General features: G+C 36.0%; 1 protein-coding gene across 1 annotated transcript in view; it reads right to left on the reverse strand.

The window, feature by feature from the left end:
* Window positions 1-18,720: 18,720 nt before the first annotated feature.
* The window catches only part of LOC130012155 (AFG3-like protein 2), a 291,436-nt gene continuing 285,708 nt past the window's right edge, over window positions 18,721-24,448 (reverse strand). The window contains exon 13 of the mRNA XM_056099481.1: window positions 18,721-23,220. Within this exon, the coding sequence (XP_055955456.1) occupies window positions 23,129-23,220 (92 nt within the window). The 3' untranslated portion in view covers window positions 18,721-23,128. The remainder of the gene's footprint in view (window positions 23,221-24,448) is intronic.

The raw sequence follows: 24,448 nt of genomic DNA on the forward strand, positions 1-24,448 counted from the left end.
AGAGCGTTCACAAGGTGCAACAATGTGAAACAAGGGCCATAACTCCAGAAGAAATTAACGGAAGTTATTGAAATTAAATAGGATTCTTCATCTCACTAATGCAAACAACATATATCAATTTCAAAATAATCAGTCTGTAGAGTGTTCCCAAGAAATTGTGGACGATGGACGGACAGACCTACCGACGGACGGACGGGGGCGACGGCAATATACGACCACATTTCCATGTGGGCGTATAAAAATGAAGAAACCTGAGAGGAATGTTTGCTCTAAATGGATTTTGCAGAAAATTTCATATATATAGCTCGACGAGATCCAATCCACGCATTGGAAGCAATGTCGAGTGATGATCCTCTATCGAATCGAGAAGCTTTCTTAGGCAGCGATAACTTAAGTCATGACAAGAACTCCCTTGCCTGACAGAATTTCTGCACTGTAATTACAGCACAATTTGAAAGGTAATTCCGTCACGCATGATTTACGCAACGAAGCACACTTCTTTGGCATGATTTGTTTATAACCCAGCGGCTGCCAGACAGGATACGCCCACATTTTGCAAGAGATGGATAGAGAACAAGCTAAAAACAAACGCGATTTTTTTGTAAAATCAGGGGCAATAATCCAGTAAGTTATGGTCTAAAATGCGCAAATATAAAAAAGGACTGAAATGGTGACCTCTAAAGGGTCCACTACATTCGTATTCCATACTTTTACACAATGTGCATACAAAGAGCGGCCATTTTGTCGGGCAGTTTCATTTCGATTTTCCCAAAATTCGAATTTAACTTTCATTATGGTGGAATGGTGATATATTTAAAAGGTTTTTAAAATCGGAAAAAAAATTGTGACCTCTAGAGAATCCGCGAGCTAAAAATGCGATTTTTCTCACAATCAGGAGACATAATCCAGGAAGTTACGTTCGTATATGCACGATTATCAAAAAGAACCAAGATCTTTGTGTGTAATTGTGATATATTCATATGTTTTTTTTTTAAATCGAATAAAAATTGTACAATCAAGGGCCATAATTCAAGAGGTCATGATCCGATATGCGCGAATATCGAAAGGAACCAAGATCTTTAGTTATAAACATGTATATCAAGTTTCATCAAAATCGGATCAAAATTGTGACCTCTAGAGGGTCCACAACCTTGATATACCATATTTTTACGCTATTTGAATACGAGGGGCGGCCATTTTGTCGGACAGTTTTGGTCCGATTTTTACCAAATTCAAACCAACCATCCTTAGTGCGTAACGGTGATATATTCGAACGTTTGTTTAAATCAGATAAAAATTATGACCTCTATAGGGTCCACAAGCTAAAACACGATTTTTCGTACAATCAGAGGCCATAATTCAGGAAACGAGATCATTGGGTTATAAACTTACAATTTCAAGTTTCAACAAAATCGGATAAAAATTGTACAAGCTAAAAACACGATTTTTCGTGCGCCATAATCCATGAAGTTACGCCATAAAATGGAAAAAAAAATAGTTTGCATTTGGGTAATGTCAAAGTGGATAATTCCGTCATATTTAATGTTATAGACCTTATTTCATAAAATGCATCTGATGTAAAGAATCCATTGGTTTGATATCCCCCCATCTTATAAAATCCCCAATGGAATATACTATTACTGTATTAAACAGCCACTGTACGTTTAAGGCTGCAAAATAAGGGGTACCATGTAATTCCGCCACGTTGGAATCGAGTATGTAATAGTTATATACCTTGTTTTCAAGGTGTATGGGTTGATACACCGTCTCTTTTTTGAGTGGGGCTCCGAGGAGATCTCCACTCAAAAAAGAGACGGTGTATCAACCCATACACCGAGAAGACAAGGTATATAACTGACATACTAAATACTTTTTCGAGAAATAGAGATTTTTTCTAGTTTTCCCAATTTCAAAAGCATTTTTCATTTCACAAATTTATCAAAGTTGCCCATTTAGAGCCCCCAAATCGTCAATAGGCAGACGAAGTGAAAAGCAAACGTCATCCAATTATTTTGTACAATAGCCATTTCTTGTTGTTTTGCCAACATCCTGGCTGCGTCGATTGTAGTGGATGGCAGAAATGAATGCGGGAATTCGTCGAAGAATCCTACTTTATAATGTCACAGATATATATTTCTAAGACCGAGAATATCAGTTCTGCAAAAGATTTCAATGATCGCGAAGATTTAGAAGCCCGATCCTTCACAGAACAAGAAATTAAAGCCATGCAGATGAGTCGAATTCTGCCAAACATGAGGAAAAATACCAATTGCATAGGAATATGGTGACACTTCGAGATCAGTACAAAAGATTTGATTTTAACTTTTTTGATAAGCAAGGTACTTCAGCTCATTTTCGCACAGATCAATTCATTAACTTCGCGAGGTATTGACATCCACTGACAGACAAAAAAAAAAGAACAGCCATTAAATGAAGACGAGTTGGAATTGTAGAGTTCTCATGTTTGTAGTGTAGAAAATGCCAATGGATTAATTTATACTAGTAATATATTTGGATTACGTGCTGCGGATGAGCATAAACCGCGACAAAATGTGAAAGTTTTTAGTGTTGAAAATGCCAAGAGATTAATTAATAATAGTAAACTATTTGGATTATGTGCTGCGGATGAGCATTAGCCACGACAAAATGTGAAAGTGCGACAAAATGTGAAAGTGCGACTAGATATCAAAATGTAAAGAAATGAGACAAAATGTAAGAATATGACTGAGAGTGACGCACATTCGAAAAGTGCTGAGACTGTTGAAAATGATGACTCTTTTACCATAACATGTTCAAAACGGGTTGTAGATGTTCAAATAAATATGTAAATCATGATTTTGAAATTTTTGTCCCTTTTCAACTGATACACGGCCACTTTTCAACTGATACACGACCACTTTTCAAAAGTGGCCGTGTATCGAGGTATACCCTCCCATTTTCATCAAAGAGTCGAGAAAAAGTATGGGTATAAATTCCAATAAGGGGTACCATGTAATTCCGTCACGGTGGAGTCGAGTATATTGTATGGGTTTTGAAACTCGTTTGTATTCATTGAACATGGGATTATCGGTAATACTTTGAGATTAATACTAGAGATTAACGGCTTCACCACGATGCAAATATACATAATGTCGACTTAAAGGACAATATTGGTGCCAGTCATTATCACATATGTGATAGTGCTGGTTAAACACATTCCAAATATAATTTTAACACAGAGATCATTGCTACGATAGCTGAGTAATTAATACAGGTTTCCTGAATCGGAACTGATGAACGTCAAAGGAAATCACGAGTCATACCTCTATATAACTGACTGATGTGGCGAGTGATAACAGATACACGGCCGAATTTCTGATCACTAATAATTCCTACGAAGACCAAAAGTTGTTGTGTGAGACTGTGAGAGGATATTTGACAATTCATAAAAAGAATTGACTGCCACTCGATAAGAGAATACGAAAGAAAAGCAAAAAAAGTCTGTGCATTACCATGTTTTTATAAGATATAGAATGAATATAAACAAGGGAATGTACGGACTATTTCTATTTTTCTCGTGTTCTCTTATCTAATGAAATTCAATTACTTTATTGAATTGTCAGGTATCCTCTTACAGTCCCATATAGCAACTTTTGGTTTTGGAAGGAATTATTAGTGAGCAGAAATTCGGCCGTGTATCTGTTATCACTCGTCACATCAGTCAGTTATGTAGAGGGATTACTTGTGTTTTCGTTTGGCGTTCGTCACTTCCGATTCAGGAAACCTGTATTACTCAGCTATCGTAGCAATGACCTCTGTGTTAAAATTATATTCGGAATGTGTTTAACCAGCTCTATCACATATGTGATAATGACTGGCACCAATATTGTCCTTTAATACGTATATTATGCAAGAATATGCATATGTCACCTTATGCAAAAATATATATAAAGTTGCCTTAATGCGTATATTATGCAAAAATATACATATTATGCAGCCTTAATGCGTTTATTATGCAAAAATATATACATATGTCACCTTAATGCGTATATTATTAAAAAAATATATATAAAGTCGCCTTGATGCGTATGTAACAGTTACAAAATATTAAGGCGACCAAAATTTTTGTATATTTTTTAATTTTACTTTTCTATGAATCAAACTTCAGGAAATTGTAAAACAAAGGGTACAGTACCCCGAAAGGCATTTTCTGCTATAAAATATGGAAAGCTCTAGATTATGCAAATTGTCCCCCTAAGGTGGAAAATATAGTGTGGTCGCCATAATCGGAATCAGATATATATATATCAGTTGGTGTCGCCATGCCTTTTATCTTTTCATCGTTTACCGTGAAACAAAGTAGTGCAGCGTTTACGGTTGTGGTAATATTTCTGGATATATATTTACTGTTCACGAAGATGCCATATTCAACAAGACTAGGATCAACACCCTCCAACTATGGTCCTGTGGTTATCCTACTGGAAAAACTGTCAGGACAGCTGGAGATCATCACCAGTAATCAGGAGATTCTGATAAAAAAAGATGGACGAGAATTCGTGCAAGCAGACTAGCCAAATAAAGGAATCTGTAAGTACGCTCTCTACTTTTATTCTCAGCCGTCAAAATGAAGAACGCGAGAAAACGTTAGAAAACGATGCTCAACTCTTCAAAGCAACAATAATAAAAGAGTGGAACAAATGCAAGAATATTAGAAAAACAGCATTCTACAAAATGCCAAAAAATAAGGAAAAGGCTGAAATATACCAAGAGTTTTTAGAATTGGATATTCCTTTCATCCCTCGCAAACTGAAGGAAAAACCAAGACTAAGCGAGTCGGAAAACCAAACCAAACGTAGAAACAAAGTTGACATTCTCAAAATGAGATAGATTCCTTGTTTGTAACAAACAGAAATCATCAACAAAGCAGAGAACAAACTATTGACACTCCTCGAAGGGTACCACGAACAAGAACTAGTGGACCTTCTGAAAAATATGTAGACCGCAGAAATTGATACTGAGGAAAATAAGTCGCACGCGATATGGAAAAAGAACAAAGAACTCCTTGTACCAACTTGCCGAAGCGTGCTGCAGAAATGGAACGCATTCATACCAGAGAGGAACAATTGTCAAGATACTGAGGAACCCAGTTCGTCTGACACGGCACCATCCCGAGACATTTGGCAAACGGTCCGGAATAAAAAGCAAAAACGAAACCCGGGACACAAAACAACATTGACAATAAAAACCCGAATGTGCGCAACCAAGCTGGGAGAAAAAAACACTCAGAAGCACAAAGAAGCAATGGCGATAAAAATCAGAATGCACTTAGCCAAACTGGGAGAAAAGTGGCAAGCGTGCCCAATAACAACCAACGGTATAACACGCAACGGAGGACCGAACAAACCTCTCAAACCCGGAGGCAGTTTTTTCGGAAAGGCCAATCACAACCACACCGAGCACCATCCCAGTAACCACCTCCCCAATACAAGAAGAAAGTTCAGCGTCACTCAAGAAACGTCCACACAATGTCCAATTCCCAGAACCAGTACACCCAAAAATCATAAATGTATCATCCGTAGTTCTAAATCATTACGTGATAAACCTCCTACAGAAAGGATTAAAATTCACACCTACACCTAAAGCTAATACATGTATACAGGTATTAAAGTGTGATATCAACGCCTTCTGTAGGAAATTACCACTAAAGGAATTTTTCGGTGATAGGGAAGATACGGCGCCAGAGGATATTGTGGGGAACAAAAGTCACTTTAACACCAGGCGGGGTAAGGACGTGACGCTGGACAATTTCATCGACTATTTAACCAAGTTGCCACTGCCTATAAACCGCAACGCAAAATCAAATGTGTCGAAGGAATAACAGTGCGCTATAAATTCTTTAAAATCTAACGATACGATCGTTATTAAAGAAAGCGATAAAGGGGGTGCCATTGTTATCATGGATGTGGAATATTATGAGAGAAACGTCCTTAAAATATTTGAAGACAAACGGGTGTATACAACCATATATACGAACCATGATAAAAGAACAATGGGATTAATAAATGACTTAATTCAAGATCACAAAAACGAACTGACGGACAACGAAAAGGGTTATCTCCGAAAATTCGAGTATAAAAGAAGTCAGTTTTATGGTCTTCCAAAAGTCCATAAATCCAAGATGATCAAGGGGTCTATTAAACACCAAAATGCCGAATTCCTCAATGTTTTTCAGCCAGACGATCTCCCATTCAGACCAATAATTGCCAACCCATGCTGCCCTACTAATAGACTATCAAATCTTATTGATATCTTACTTAAGCCGCACGTGCCGAATGCAAAATCTGTTATTCGGGATGACATAGATTTTGTCAATAGATTGCCCCAAAATCTAAACGATGGTGACATTTTTGTAACCATGGATGTGTGTAATATGTATGGCAACATTTCCCATGACCTATGCCTTCAGGCCATAGAATATTGGTTGGATAAACAACCCGAATGCAGTCATGAGAGAATTTCAAACAACTTCATCCTCAAAGCTATACGAATTATCCTGACTAACAACGCTTTTATTGGCGAAACAAATTACAAACAGATTCTTGGTATAGCGATGGGTACCAAGGCGGCACCACAATTAAGTAATTTAACAATTGGATTTCTTGAGGAAAAATTATACTCAATTGTAGAAATTGAACATGGTGTGGATTACAGATCTACAAATCGCATTCTTGGACGTTCTAGTGAAACGAAGGGGAGAACTCCTTATAACGGATATGTCTTCCAAAGAAACAGATACCAAAAACTATCTGTCTTATAAATCATGTCACCCACGCCATACCAAAAATAATATACCCTTTTCTTTAGCTAGAAAAATATGCACCATTGTGATAGATGAAGACCTCCGGATTGTCAGACTAGGTGAGCTAAAAAGAAATTTATTGAAACAGCATTACCCCATTGAGGTAATAGAAGTTGGGATAAATAAAGCGGTGGACACACTAGCCGAATGATTCGGCCGAATAAAATTCGGCACCGATTGGTTCGGCCGAACGATTCGGCTAATGTGTCCACTGCATATCACGTGACTTCTCGATATGAGTGATGATTGGCTAATGAATTCTATATTCGGCCGAATGCTTCGCCGAAGCGGACACACCAGGCCGAAGCATTCGGCCAAATATAGAATTCATTAGCCAATCACCACTCATATCGAGAAGTCACGTGATAGATTGAAGACATAGACGCCGCCATGTTTAATCATGTGACATGAAAGGTGATGCAATCGACGGGTTGAATCGGGCGCAGAATTCGGCTAGTGTGTCCACCCATTCGGCAGAATAAAATTCGGCCGAATCATTCGGCTAGTGTGTCCACCGCTTAACCCTTATGAAAAAGTCCTATAGAAAAAGTTCACGTTTCTATAGAAGTTTGTGGGATTCTATAGAATGCTATAGAATGCTGCAGGAAAACGAAATCATTCTGTGGTTTTTTTTTACATGACTATAGATTCAAAACCATGTACAATAGTTTTGTGTAGGATTGGTAGATGAATATTTTCCAAGTGTAATTTCCTATAGAATTCTATAGAATACTGTAAGAAACTATTGGAAAAAAAATAAACCTACAGATTCATTGGTGCTGCAATAGTTTTCTGTAGAACTTACTTGTATCCTCGAGTCAGTTGAGTAATCCTTCAGTTTTCTATAGCCTTTGTGCTAAAAACTATAGTTTGCTATAGAACTAACTTGTATTCTCATGTCAGCTGTGATTCCTATAGATTTGGTGGTAAAAACTATAGTTTTGTATAGAACTAACTTATTGTCTCAAGTCAATAGTATATTCCTATAGTTGTCTATGACATTCTGTTGAAAACTAAGAATTTATATGTATACTGTACTTAAACCATTTTAACAAATAGCCTACTATAGTTTCCTACATAATATTGTAGAAACAATGTTCTATACTACAGATTTCATAAATTGGCGAAGTCTTTTAATCATACTATAGTTTACAATAGAATTTAGTGATTCACTTGTGTGAATAATGTAAACTTTTCCAACATAATTTTCCTGGATGCAGTTTTCCTTAATTTATTGTGATACCAAATGACAAACTAAAATAAGCTTACCACGAAAAATAAAATATAAAGTATAAAATAGTGTACATAATATGAATGAAATAGTGATACGATGTTGACACTCAAAGGAATTCCCCACCCCACCCTCCAAAAAATGCCAGTAAATGTAGATGTTCACAACAAAAATATCAGATAATAAATTATTCTTCAGAAGTCAATAAAATAAAGACACAGTTTATTTAGATTGTAATGACTATAGCAGATTCTGTACTCAGCTTCTGTCAACCGTGAATACCTGTCGACAAATTATAATTAACAGCCAATGTACTCTCTTGAATTCTGTTTGGCCATTGGCTGAATTTAAAATTCAGTGTATAACAACTTTAGTATTAACAAGAAACTGAAGAGAATGGTGGTGTTTTTTCACAGAGTCGATTAAAGATAGAAAGATAAGTATACTTTATTACTTTCTTAACAATAATATTAAATTACTTTAATTAGATAAGATTTATGTGATTTAACTTTATTACCTATTCGTTTCCCTATATTTCAGTTTTACCAAGAAAAGAACTTTTCATGGTTCCGGCTGGTGAATCATCAACAGAATTCAGATTAATCCATGAGAGAAAAAATGAGCTTATCAATTTAGAAGAATCCATGAGAGAAAAATAAGCTTATCAATTTAGAAGAAATCATGGGCCAACTATATTTATTCCCAAAATAAGATTTAATAAAAAAAGTCTATAGAATTCTATAGTACCCATTCCTATAGAAAACTATTGTGGCCCAATTTCCAAACTACAGAATACTACAGTATTCATTCCTATACATAACTGTAGAATTTCCTACAGAAAGTGCAATAAAAAAACCTATAGAATACTATAGTATTTTCCTATAGAAATTTTGCCATATATCTGTAGGAAAAACTATAGGATGTGCGCTACAGAAACTGTAGAATATTTGGGGCCGTTACTTCCTACAGGTCCCCAAAATTCTGTAGAATACTATAGAATTTTATCCTATAGAACATGGGACACGCCCCCCAAAAAACTCTATAGATTTTCTATAGAATTCTACACTGCTATTCTGTAGGACTTTTTGCTAAGGGAAGGCTTTGGCAATTTATACCCAAATATTGAGGGCAACTAAAGCAAAAAACAATTCGGATAATATCATTACCTTTGTCGCTACTCATAACCCCCAACATCCCAACTTCTTTAAAACAATGCACGAGAACAGGACACACTCCTACTAGCATCAAACGACGGTTTCCATAGAAAATTAGTACCTACAGAATCTGTTATGGATGCCGTGACTTTGAACCAGGAAATCTATCGTCACCAGAGCATAAAGTACCTAAAGATGATCACTGGCCAATGGTCGGAAATAGATCATGCACGCTGCAGTTCAATGATACAGAAATCCATAATTCAAGGATGGAAAATCACCAAACACGGCAAAAGACTTACGCACCGATGGCGGCAGAACAGCGGGGAACATATATTTTGTGTTATTGTTGTTTTAAAGGTTAGTCATTTTGTTTTTAAAAAAACGTAAATTATAATTGTTTGTTTTTTGAACACATATTTTGGCTTTTAAACTGAGTAGTAACAAAGTATTAAGTGGTTTATACTGAGAAGTAAAATATTTTGAGATTGTTTGGCAGGAATTGAGTTAAGGCCAAAGTAAAGTGACACCATCAAGGCTGAAGATATTATTTCCAAACACAAAATAGTGTCCCTTGGATACAAACGTCCAAAATAAATATTATTACTCCCAATACACTATTCACTATCAATACCCCTTTAATTCGTACATCCGCGTGTTATCACATAAACGAAAATTTCAGTTTCATCACTTTCTTGCCCAGTCGCGGTTACCAGAGGCGTAGCCGTGAAATATATATTGGGGGGGGGGCCGCAACCCTAACCCTAACCCATTTTTTAAAACCCCTAAAAAATATAAACAAACACCATGTGGCCATGCTATCTACCAAGACACCGCGTGCAAAAGCATTATGGTTACGTTGCTGGCTGAGCGGGCGATAAATATTTGGTTTAGGCGGTTATGTTTTTGGGTACCTACATGCAATTCACTCTGACAAGTGGCAGAAAAAAATTAACAAAATATTACTGACAGGCTAACTAGACACAATTTTATGGAACACAGGTACTTTTCACTTCACACGTTTCCAGGATGATTATCTCTGTGTTTTATTTTAGCAGTATAAACCATATTGGGATATATACAGGTTTTATACAGATAGAATCTTAACTAATCCTAATAATTGTTGTAAATAAATAGGAGTTTGGGCCTACTATGTAAATTTTTTGGGGGGTCCAAGTATATTCAGACCCCCCTCCCCCCCATTTGTGACGCCCATGGCGGTTACAGCTACAGACAAAACGATAAAACTTGGGGACAGCTATTATCTCTCTATTTATACTCTGATCTATGTAGTACAGTAGTCGAGTCTTAGACTTTCGAGTTACTTTCCTATTTCCTTGTAGTGTGAGATTTCAACATGCGTAACGAAGATTTCAAGAAACGGAAGTGACAATAGCAAAAGGAAAACACGAGTTATCCTTCTATATAACTGACTTAAGTAACGAGCGATAACAGATACACGGGCAGATAAAGTGATTTTTCCTACAATCAAGCGCCATAATTCAGGAAATTACAATTCGATATGCGCATATATCGAAAGGAACTGAGATCTTTGTGTTATAGACTTACATTTCAAGTTTCAACAAAATCGGATAAAAATTGTGACCTCTATAGGGTCCACAACCTTGATATACCATTTTCTTACGCTATTTGAGAACGAACGGCGGCCATTTTGTCAGTCAATTTTGGGCCGATTTTCACGAAATTCGAATTCAGTCGTCCCTAGGGTGTAACGGTGATATAATAATACGTTTTTTTAAATCAGGTAAAAATTATGACTTCTATAGGGTCCACAAGCTAAAAACGTGATTTTTCGTACAATCAGGGGTCATAATTCAGGAAGTTACGGTCCGATATGCACGAATATCGAAAGGAACCGAGATCTTTGGGTTATAAACTTACATTTCAAGTTTCAACAAAATCGGATAAAAATTGTGACCCCTATAAGGGTCCACAACCTTGATATACCATATTCTTACGCTATTTGGGAACGAATGGCGGCCATTTTGTCTGTCAATTTTGGGCCGATTTTCATGAAATTCGAACTCAGTCATCCTTAGGGTGTAATGGTTATATAATAGAACGTTTTTTTAAATCGGATAAAAATTATGACTTCTATAGGGTCCACAAGCTAAAAACGTGATTTTTCGTACAATCAGGGGCCATAATTCAGGAAGTTACGGTCCGATTTGCACGAATATCGAAAGGAACCGAGATCTTTGGGTTATAAACTTACATTTCAAGTTTCAACAAAATCGGATAAAAACTGTGACCCTATAGGGTCCACAACCTTGATATACCATATTCTTACGCTATTTGGGAACGAACGGCGGCCATTTTGTCTGTCAATTTTGGGCCGATTTTCACGAAATTCGAACTCAGTCATTCTTAGGGTGTAATGGTGATATAATAGAACGGTTTTTTAAATCGGATAAAAATTATGACCTCTATAGTGTCCACAAGCTAAAAACATGATTTTTCGTACAATCAGGGGCCATAATTCAGGAAGTTACGGTTCGATATGCGCGAATATCAAAAGGAACCGAGATCTTTTGGAGATAAACCTATATTTCAAGTTTCGTCAAAATCGGATAATGAATTGTTACCTGTAGAGTGTCCACAAACAAACTGTGGACGGACGGACAGGCGCGACGACAATATACGTCCACATGAAAATGTTCCTTTCGATATTCGCGCATATCGGACCGTAACTTCGTGAATTATGGCCCCTGATTTTATGAAAAATTGCGTTTTTAGCTTGTGGACCCTATAGAGGTCATAATTTTTATCCGATTTAAAAAGCCGTATTATTATATCTCCTTTACACCCTAAGGACGGCTGAGTTCTAATTTCGCAAAAATCGGCCCAAAACTGACAGACAAAATGGCCGCCCCTCCCTCTCAAATAGAGAGAGAGAGAGAAATGGGGTTTAACGTCCACTCGACACAAACTAGGTCATTTCGGGACTAACATACATGGTATAATTTTATTTCAATAATTTGCTTGCACGTAGGGGTCTTTAGCAGTGGGAGGAAACCGGAGGACCCGGAGAAAACCCACGAGGTTGGACAGGCGACCCTACTCTTGTCACGTACAACCGGGGATTCGAAACCACGCCAGTCGACTCTATGACAGACGCTAACCATTCAGCCATCCACCCCCCCCCTCTCAAATAGCGTATGGTATATCAAGGTTGTGGACCCTATAGAGGTCACAATTTTTATCCGATTTTGTTGAAACTTGAAATGTAAGTTTATAACCGAAAGATCGTGGTTCCTTTTGATATTCGCGCATATCGAACCGTAACTTCCTGAATTATGGCCCCTGATTGTACGAAAAATCATGTTTTTAGCTTGTGGACACTATAGAGGTCATAATTTTTATCCGATTTAAAAAAAACGTATTAATATATCACCGTTACACCCTAAGGACGGCTGAGTTTGAATTTCGTGAAAATCAGCCCAAAACTGACAGACAAAATGGCCGCCCTTCCTTCTCAAATAGCGTAAAAATATGGTATATCAAGGTTGTGGACTTTATAAAGGTCACAATTTTAATCCTATTTTGATGAAACTTGAAATATAAGTTTATAACCCAAAGATCTCGGTTCCTTTCGATATTCGCGCATTTCGAAACATAACTTCCTGAATTATGGCCCCTGATTCTACGATAAATCACGATTTTAGCTTGGGGACCCTATAGAGCTCACAATTTTTATCCGATTTAAAAAAAAACGTGTTATTATATCACCGTTACACCCTAAGGACGACTGAGTTCGAATTTCGTGAAAATCAGCCCAAAACTGACAGACAAAATGGCTGCCCCTCGTTCTCAAATAGCGTAAAAATATGGTATATCAAGATTGTGGACCCTACGCGGGTCACAATTTTTATCCGATTTTGTTGTAACTTGAAATGTAAGTTTATAACCCAAAGATCTCGGTTCCTGTCGATATTTGCGCATATCGAATTGTAATTTCCTGAATTATGGCCCTTGTTGTAGGAAAAATCACTTTCTTTTTAGCTTGTTCTCTATCCATCTCTCGAAAATGTGGGCGTATCCTGCCTGGCAGCCGCTGGTTTATTTATAGGTCAACTGTGGCACCATTCTCACGAAAGAAGTATTTTTGTGCGCTATACTTGAAACATATCAGTCTTCTACTAGTTCTACCGGGATTTTGTGATGTGTTCAGCTTGGAACCCGTTCTGGAGTAGGAACCCGGGGGATTATTTGTTCTGAAGTTGTATTTTATTTACTTTGGGATCATACCCGATCAGCTAAGAAAGGAATCAAAGTTGTCCGTCATATTTGAAATAAATCTACGTACTCGGGTCACTTAGGGGGCGTTCTGAAGCCAGAAGCCAGGAGATTTTTTGTTCTGAAGGGCACTTTTAAAGTTTGCCTTATAGCATCGTGAACATATGTAGCGAAAATTGGCTTTGTCTGCAAAAATGTGAATTAAATCGACTTTTTCCGCGATTTCGGGGGCCTAAACGCAGGGGATGTGCAGCTTAAGAATTCCCATTCTGACCATCGGCCATCATGCTGCCTCCGTTAGGCATAGTGCTAATTTTGTCCGCGAGTTTTGGATCAACGGGCAGCTAGCTCCCCTACTATCATATCTTTAGACGAGTGATGCGAATAATCGTTAAACTGACAACGTTTAGCGGAACATTGTATTTACATCACCATACATACAATTATGTCGTCTTCCCTTTAGTAATAACACATTTCGCCCTTGTATAAATGTAAACAATGTTTCGTAGGTAGATTCCTTTGGGTGGTAATTCGACACAGAAAGGTAAATAAAAATGCAGTAAATACTTTTTGACTTGTACTATCACAATTATCCTTACATCAGGTGGTAAATCGTAATATTAAAGACTATTGCGCTTCCTTTGCAAGAACTGTCACATTTTCTAATATCAACATTATTCATATGGACCGTTCTGTAAATTGATGAAAACAGAACTGTCAAAATCTAAGCTATATCATGGCTGCACCGTTGTCAAGTGTTGGTAAATGTTAGCAAAAAGGCTTGTTTCTAAATTTTGGATAGATTATTATTCATTTATGTTAGAATAATAATCATTTTGAGGGTCTGATATAGAATTTGTTACCTAGATATAATTTTTGTGGAGTATAATTCATTTCTATGAAGCACCATTTGAAACACATCATATTTTCCAATCAATTATTCAGCTGGACCTTTCCACATTCAATAGTGGACTATTATAAGTGTACAATCTAATATTAAAGATTAAACAATGTGATGAGTGTGAATAAATATTGAATAAAATTGATAACAAATTATTTTACTGTAAAACTTAGTAAAAATGTACAATGTATAATAGTCAGTGCATCTTTATGCTTCCTGGCACAAAGTTCCAACGGGTGAATTAAGAAGTAATACAAATGATAACAATGTGTATTCATTATAAAAAATTGCTGAATTGTGATGCAGTATTTACAATTTTCCATACAGACCCGAAACATTTAAATGATTTAATCCAAATGATGTTTATGTTGGTACTCCATACAAAAAGTCTGAAAGAAGTCCCTTGAAAAAAATGGAGGATATTTGAAAAAAAAAAAAGGTTTGATTATATGGACGTGGTGTGCTAAAACAAAGATAGTTTCCAAAATTTGAAGTCTTGATGGTTGTAGTGTATATATTCAGGTATCTCTGTGAGACTTTGTGATTTCCCATGTTGAGTTGTTTACCATGTAGCTGCGAAGTGCTGAATGGTATATTTGCTTTATATTTTCCAAAGTTACAAATTCCAAAGTCATTATTTTTGATTTTCATCCATTTTTTTTTGGTTCAGTATCATCAAAAGAATGTTAAGACACCAAAATAAAGGCACTAAAGGTGGTGTGAATGATTTTTTGAGGACCCCCCATTTCAGGTGTTGTGACAATTTTTGTCACTTAAAGGGGCTAAATTGCTAATATTTTGGACCTAGAAATTGACACAAATGGGTCGCAGCGCATATAATAATCTAATATGAATGTATATAAACTGATTTACATTCATTCGTTTCTGTTTTTACTGTAACTTTTAATCAGTTAAGTTCCGCGAAATACGCCAGAAGTCTCAATCGAATGCCAATCTCTAGCGTCTGGTTATTCCATTCTACACCGATAGTATTTACTGGGCATGCTCTTCAGATACGAATATGACGTCATCGTTTGACATGACTAGTGGAATATGCCTAGCCTCTTTTTTCAAGCCCCTTATTACAAATGGCGCTGAAACGCATTATGGTATACGATTCGTGTACCAATTGTAAAATGTTTATTTTGTCTTAAATATTGGATATCAGAAGCCCACCCTTTCCCGCTAAGATCACAACATCAATGTTGATTTAAATTGACAAATAATTTGTGTTTTCAATGTCGAAGATTTTGGATGATATTGACTTCGCTTACTTTAAGTATTTACCTTGCCCTTAAGATTATCCTAAGTAGAAAGTTCTTGAATAGACAGTTAAATTGATTTTTCATCGTCCATCGCTGTGTTTGCGGCAATGATATTAACTCATAAATATTCAAAGTATTTGCGGTTTTATCTATGTTTTTTTTTTGTGTTTTGTATATACCCCGATGTAACAGGAAAGTTTCTTAAAGAGTTTTGACTTCGAGAGATTTGTATTCCCATTAAGAATCGGTTATATATCTTATATTTAAGATTGGTGAATTGCATTCAGATCAATCATTATCATTTATCTCAAGTAAAAAACAATATGACAGAATCCTATTCTAATTTTTTTTTCTATATATATACGTTTTGTATTTTATAAAGATAGGTTGCCAGGCAACGAAACATACGCTCACAGCAGCTAAATCGTCCGAGCAGTCGACAAGGGTTTTCGCATATTTATTCCTTTGTAGGTAATTGGGGGCCTTTACAAAACAGTTCCATACAGATCAGATTATAAATTTTGTCATTTGAGGGTTCACAAGGTTCTACAAACTGAAACAAGGGTCTCAACTCTGGAAGTAATCAACAGAAATTGTTGAAATTTGACAGGCTTTTTCGTTTTACTAATTTAAATAATGCATATAAATTTCATACAGATCACATGATCACTTTTGTCATTCAAACGTTCACAAGGTTCACAATTGTCATAACTCTAGAAATTATTGACTGAAATTGCTGAAATTCAATAGATCTCTCTTTCACAAATTTAAATGATGCATATAAATTTCATACATATCGAATGATAACTCTAGAAGTAATAAACGGAAATTGCTGAAATTCAATAGGATTCTTCTTGACTAACTGTAGAAATAATTGACGGAAATTGCTGAAATTCAATAGGATTCTTCTCTTGACTAATTTAAATGGCACATACAAATTTCATACAGATCGGCAGTTAACTTCTGATATTAGAGCGTTCACAATGTTCAATAAAGTGAAACAAGGGCCATAACTCTAGACATAATAAACAAAAATTGTTGAAATTCATTAAGCTTCTTCGTTTCACTAATTTAAATAATGCATATAAATTTCAGAAAGATCGGATGTTAACTTTTGCCATTAGAGCGTCCACAAGGTTCAACAAATTGAAACAAGGGCCATAACTCTAGAAGTAATAAACGGAAATAGCTGAAATTTAATAGGCTTCTTTGTTTCCCTTATTTAAATATTGCATATAAATTTCACAAAGAACGGATGTTAGCTTTTGGCAATAGAGCGTTAACAAGGTTCAACAAAGTGAAACAAGGGCCATAACTCTAGATGTTATTAACAGAAATTATTGAAATTAAATAGGCTTCTTCATCTCACTAATGTAAACAACATATATCAATTTTAAAACAATTGGATGATAACTTTTGGCGTTAGAGCGTTCACAAGAAACTGTGGACGATGGACGGACCGACGGACAGACAGGGGCGACAGCAATATACGTCCACATTTCTATGTGGGCGTATAAAAATAGTAATATTTACTTCAGAGGTAAACTCAATGTCCCTAGATGTAAACGGATAACTTCAAAGCACTAAATCTGAAAACATTCTAAGGAATAACAGCTTGAAAATGTGTTACAGTTTATGTCCAAATACAAACACCAATATACGAACCGTTTAGTTTTCAGGACATATATGTCATTCTGTCCTGCTGCAAAGTTCATGACATCACCAACTGTGGCCATATTTTAATGCTACGACTAAATTAGGTAAAAACAAATGAGGCTGAAGTCCCCCGCCGAAACCCCAAAATAAATAAATGGCACATACAAATTAATTGCACATTTATCATTTTCAAATGTATCGAGCAGTCAAACTAATAAACTATACTTAGTCTAAGCATAAAATGTTCACAATCAGACTCAGTCAATGTTTTGAAGTACCTGGTAGTGACACTACACACTAAGTTTCATCACTTAGAATCAAAGTTATCTTGTCCCAAGTATCGACCAATGAAATTACGTGCGTTCACAAAGTGCAACAAAGTGAAACAAGGGCCATAACTCTAGAAGTAATAAACGGAAATTGCTTGACTAATTAAAATGACACATGTAATTTTCATACAAATCGGCAGAGCGTTAGAGGGTTCCCATGGTGCAACAAAGTGAAACAAGGCCAATAACTCTAGAAGTAATTGACAGAAATTGCTGAAATTCAATAGACTTTTTCGTGTCACTAATTTAAATCATGCATATAAATTTCACAAAGACCGTGTGATAACATTTGGCGTAGGAGCGTTCACAAGGTTCAATAAAGTGAAACAAGGGCCATAACTCTAGATGTAATAAACGGAAATAGCTGAAATTCAATAGACTTCTTCGTTTCATTAATTTAAATCATGCATATAAATTTCACAAAGATTGGGTGATAACTTTGGGTATTAGAGCATTCACAAGATTCAATAAAGTGAAACAAGGGCCATAACTCTAGACATAATAAACGGAAATTGCTGACATTCAATAGGCTTCTTCGTTTCACTAATTTAAATCATGCATATAAATTTCACAAAGATTGGGTGATAACTTTTGGCATTAAAGCGTTCACAAGGCTCATCAAAGTGAGACAAGGGCCATAACTCTAGATATAATAAACGGAAATTAGTGAAATTAAATAGGCTTCTTCATCTCACTAATGTAAACAACATATATCAATTTTAAAAAAATTGGATGATAACTTTTGGCGTTAGAGTGTTCACAAGAAATTGTGGACTATGGACGGACCGACGGACAGGGGCGACAGCAATATACGTCCACATTTCAATGTGGGCGTATAAAAATGGTTGCTATTTTTTCTTAATATTATATTTTGATTGTATGAATTTCCTTTTTGTGATGTTTAGAAATTACGTTTATATCGTGAGTGCTGTTATTTTATTGTGTGTGTCATCACTTAATATTTGTGAAGACAGTGTCCCATCTGCGAGAATTGTTTTAGTTTGGTATTTACTAAATTTATTAAATAACTCGTGGGTATGATAGGATTGTGACAAAGTGCCCTATAACTTCCATCAAATTAAACGATCATTTAGATGCAGTGAATTTATTGACGCTAGCTGGTTTTGATAATAGATGATATTGGCTTTTCAACTATACACTTTGTTCTACAAACGTACGCACTAATTAAAGACTATCAATTACACATATATATCTATATTTATATCAGTCAGCGAAATTAAGATAACTTGTAAATGTCATATATAGTAATGATCTTGTGAGAGTAGACCCAGATGAAAGGTATATAACCACCAGTTTACTGACAGAGAAATAGAGACAAGCGGGGAGGAGAAAAGAGGAGCAGAGACCGGCGAATGGGTTAATCCAAGTTCAGCCGCTGCCGAGGCAGAAGGGCGGAATGGTTAAAATATAGTCATATACAATACTAATGTACCTTGTTGATGTTTGACTATGTGCATGTGTATTTATGCTCCTCTTCCCGATGTAAATAAATAAAATAGTGTTACAAGAAGCACGGTTGTCCACAAGATTCTACTATGGCAAGCAGTAATAAATAAGTTGAAGGAAAACCACATAATATCTATATTTAAGGTTAAATTACAGGGTCAAACAACTTTTAAGGCTGCATGAAATGCTTTTACGTTAGTTTGGGTTAATATTATTTCCATATTAAAGAAACACATTAGAACTTAACTCAATGCCAAATATTCTTATTCTAACATACAATAAGATAAGTTGCCAGGCAATGAAACATACGCCCACAGCAGCTAAATCGTCCGAGCAGTTGACAAGGGTTGTCACATCTTTATTCCTTTGTAGGTAATTGGGGGCCTTTACAAGACAGTTCCATACAGATCAGATTATAATTTTTGCCGTTTGAGGGATCACAAGGTTCTACAAATTGAAACAAGGGTCTCAGCTCTGGAAGTAATCTACAGAAATTGTTGCATATTAATTTCATACATTTCGGATGATAACTTTCATCAATTGAGCATTAACAAGGTTGAACAAAGTGAAACAAGGGCAATAACTCTAGAAGTAATAAATGGAAATTGCTGAAATTCAATAGGATTCTTCTCCTTACTAATTTAATTTCATACATTTCGGATGATAACTTTCATCAATTGAGCATTAACAAGGTTGAACAAAGTGAAACAAGGGCAATAACTCTAGAAGTAATAAACGGAAATAGCTGAAATTCAATAGACTTCTTCGTTTCATTAATTTAAATCATGCATATAAATTTCACAAAGATTGGGTGATAACTTTGGGTATTAGAGCGTTCACAATGTTCAATAAAGTGAAACAAGGGCCATAACTCTAGACATAATAAATAGAAATTGTTGAAATTCATTAAGCTTCTTCGTTTCACTAATTTAAATAATGCATATAAATTTCAGAAAGATCGGATGTTAACTTTTGCCATTAGAGCGTCCACAAGGTTCAACAAAGTGAAACAAGGGCCATAACTCTAGAAGTAATAAACGGAAATAGCTGAAATTTAATAGGCTTCTTTGTTTCCCTAATTTAAATATTGCATATAAATTTCACAAAGATCGGATGTTAATTTTTGGCTATAGAGCGTTAACAAGGTTCAACAAAGTGAAACAAGGGCCATAACTCTAGATGTTATAAACAAAAATTATTGAAATTAAATAGGCTTCTTCATTTCACTAATGTAAACAACATATATCAATTTTAAAACAATTCGATGATAACTTTTGGCGTTAGAGCGTTCACAAGAAATTGTGGACGATGGACGGACCGACGGACAGACAGGGGCGACGGCAATATATGTCCACATTTCTATGTGGGCGTATAAAAATAGTAATATTTACTTCAGAGGTAAACCCAATGTCCCTAGATGTAAACGGATAACTTCAAAGCACTAAATCTGAAAACATTCTAAGGAATAACAGCTTGAACAAGTGTTACAGTTTATGTCCAAATACAAACACCAATATACGAACCGTTTAGTTTTCAGGACATATATGTCATTCTGTCCTGCTGCAAAGTTCATGACATCACCAACTGTGGCATATTTTAATGCTACGACTAAATTAGGTAAAAACAAGCCAACAGTGAGGCTGATGTCCCCCGCCGAAATCCCAAAATAAATAGATGACACATTAATTAATCGCACATTTATTTTTTTCAAAAGTATCGAGCAATCAAATTATACACTAAGTTTCAGCACTCTCTATCAGATAGAATCAAAGTTATCTTGTCCCAAAGCATCGACCAATGTTAATAATTGAACTCAGCCATGACATGACAGCAGAAAATACTCATTATCAAACTTAGTCAAGGTAATGATATAATAAAGCTATACACCAAGTGTCCTCACTCTCACTTAATTAGATCTAAAGTTATCGTGTCCCAAAGCATCAACCAATCAAATTGCTTATCCCTGCTTACTCTAAGCAAAAAATTCTCATCTTCACACTCCATCAAGGCATTCACCTAATAGCCACCTATGCCAAGTGTGAACATTCTAACTCAACTAGAATGAGAGTTATTGTGTTCTAAAGTCTCGACCAATCAAATTGCTTATCTCTGCTTAACCTAAGCACAAAATGCTCATCTTCGAACTCAATCAAGACATTAACCTAATAAACACCTACACCAAGTTTGAACATTCTAGCTCAATTAGAAAAGGAGTTAATGTGTTCCAAAGTCTCGGCCAATCAAATTGCTTATCGCTCTGCTTACCCTAAGCAGAAAATGCTCATTATCGAGACTTAGTCAAGGTATTGATATAATAAAGCTATACACCAAGTGTCCTCACTCTCCCTTTTAATTAGAACTAAAGTTATCAGGTCCCAAAGCATCAACCAATCAAATTGCTTATCTCTGCTTACCCTAAGCGGAAAATGCTCATCTTCGAACTCCATCAAGGCATTGACCTAATCAACACATACACCAAGTTTGAACATTCTAGCTCAATTAGGAAGAGAGTTATCGTGCCCCAAAGTATCAACCAATCAAATTGCTTATCTCTGCTTACCCTAAGCAGAAAATGCTCATCTTCGAACTCCATCAAGGCATTGACCTAATAAACACATACACCAAGTTTGAACATTCTAGCTCAATTAAAAGTTATCGTGTCCCAAAGCTTCAACCAATCAAATTGCTTATCTCTGCTTACCCTAAGCGGAAAATGCTCATCTTCGAACTCCATCAAGGCATTGACCTAATAAACACATACACCAAGTTTGAACATTCTAGCCCAATTAGGAAGAGAGTTATCGTGTCCCAAAGCATCAACCAATCAAATTGCTTATCTCTGCTTACCCTAAGCGGAAAATGCTCATCTTCGAACTCCATCAAGGCATTGACCTAATAAACACATACACCAAGTTTGAACATTCTAGCTCAATTAGGAAGAGAGTTATTGTGTCCCAAAAAGTGTGACGGACAGACAGACGGACAGACGGACAGACGGACGGACGGACGGACGGGCGGGCGGGCGGGCGGACGGACGGACGGACGGACGGACGGACGGACGGACGGACGGACAGACAGACAGACAGACAGACAGACAGACAGACAGACAGACAGACAGACAGACAGACAGACAGACAGACGGACGAACCCATTTTAATAGTCCCCTGCTTTCTTCGAAAGGCGGGGGACAACAAATGAGGCTGAAGTCCCCCGCCGAAATCCCAAAATAAATAGATGGCACATACAAATTAATTGCACATTTATCATTTTCAAATGTATCGAGCAGTCAAACTAATTATCTATACTTAGTCTAAGCATAAAATGTTCACAATCAGACTCAGTCAATGTTTTGAAGTACCTGGTAGTGACACTACACACTAAGTTTCATCACTTAGAATCAAAGTTATCTTGTCTCAAAGTATCGACCAATGAAATTACTTAGGCCCTGCTTAGCTTTAGGCGGTAATGTTACTCATTGAACATTCAGTCAAAGCATTCACCTAATGAACATCTACATCAAGTTAAAAACATTCTATCTCAATTAAAAGCAGAATTGTTATGTTCCAAAGTCTTAACCAATCAAATTGCTTTTCACTACTTAGCATAAGCAGAAAATTCTCAACGACATAGTCAATACTCAGGAGATTTTTCGCTCTCCCCCAATTAGAACCAAAGTTATCGTGTTCCAAAGTCTCAACCAATCAAATTGCTTATCTCTGCTTAGCCTTAGTGGAAAATGCGCATGATCAAACTCCATCAAGGCATTCCCTAAAAAAAACACCTAAACCAACTTTGAACATTCTAGCTCAATTAGAAGGAGAGTTATTGTGTCCCAAAAAGTGTGACAGAAAGACAGACACAGACAGACATACCCATTTTAATAGTCCCATTGCTTTCTTCGAAAGGCGGGGGACAAAAAATTCACACAGATAGATATATTACTCTTGAAATATGTATATAGCATTAAGTAGTTTGGTTATTGATTTACACTTCTAACTATTTCCCACTCCATCTTATTGCCTAAATCCCATTATGTGACAGCTTTCTCATTCTGTTCATTCTCTTTAACCTTATTCCAACTTTCTAAGCCCTTGGGGAGTGTAGTATCTTCGTCAATAGAACCTGAAAATATAGTGAATGTCAGAAGTATATGTATATTATAAACTACGAACAGCGTACTAAGACGACTAATTTTGATCGAAAGAATTTGCGCCTCCCTTGGGTATGAATAACAAACAACACGACCAATAATACGTGGAAGTCTGTTAAAGGAGAATACTACCACAAAAAGTTGTTTTAATAAATTATGAAAAATAGCGTTAATATTAGAATATTTTTGGCCCTTTGAAATTTTAAAGGTACAGTGGACTCTGTCAATTCCGACATCGTACAGGATCGATACAATATGCCGGATTATAGACAGCATGTCGGAATATTCAATTGCCTCAATAATAATAATAATGCTTTATTTCGTCCTCATAGTACACAATACAATACAGAATTTACAGAATTATTTACATATATGTAATATAAGTAAACTATTCTCTATGATGTACATAAATAGTTGATAATTTCTTCAAGGTTTCTAGCATCATTATAGTTTACATCTCTGTAATAAATTCTCTAATACTGTTTCGAGTTGAACGTCTTTATCAGTAATTGGACATGAAATTGCTTTAGCAATTTTAGGTACAACACAGGTCATATTTACAAAAATTATATTTAAAACAAATAAAATTGATACTATTAGAGACTGTAGACTGGCTTCCATACAGAGCATGTTTACTACATGCTTAAACATTTGTTACTGCTATTATATGAACCAAGATAAAAGTTTAAAAATCTCTTGTGTAATTGACAATCTATAGGAACATCATTACAAATAACATGTAAAAGATTACTGTGTGTTCGCTGAGAAACACAAAATAATCTTCTCATATTTTTACGCCATGCTGTATAAAACAAGCCAACAGTGAGGCTGATGTCCCCCGCCGAAATCCCCAAATAAATAGATGACACATATTAATTAATCGCACATCTATTTTTTTCCAAAGTATCAAGCAATCAAACTGATTATCAACTATACACTAAGTTTCATCACTCTCTATCAGATAGAATCAAAGTTATCTTCCCAAAGCAGGAAATTGCTTATCTCTTCTTAGCTTTAGCTCGATATGTTAATCATTGAACTCAGTCAAGACGAACATCTACATCAAGTTTAAACATTCTACCTCAATTAGAAGAAGAGTTGTTGAACTCAGTCAAGACGAACATTTACATCAAGTTTAAACATTCTACCTCAATTAGAAGAAGAGTTTGACCAATCAAAATGCTTATTGCTCGTTAGCCT

This window comes from Patella vulgata, chromosome 3 (assembly GCF_932274485.2).
Source record: "Patella vulgata chromosome 3, xgPatVulg1.2, whole genome shotgun sequence".
Taxonomy (NCBI): Eukaryota; Metazoa; Mollusca; class Gastropoda; family Patellidae; genus Patella; species Patella vulgata.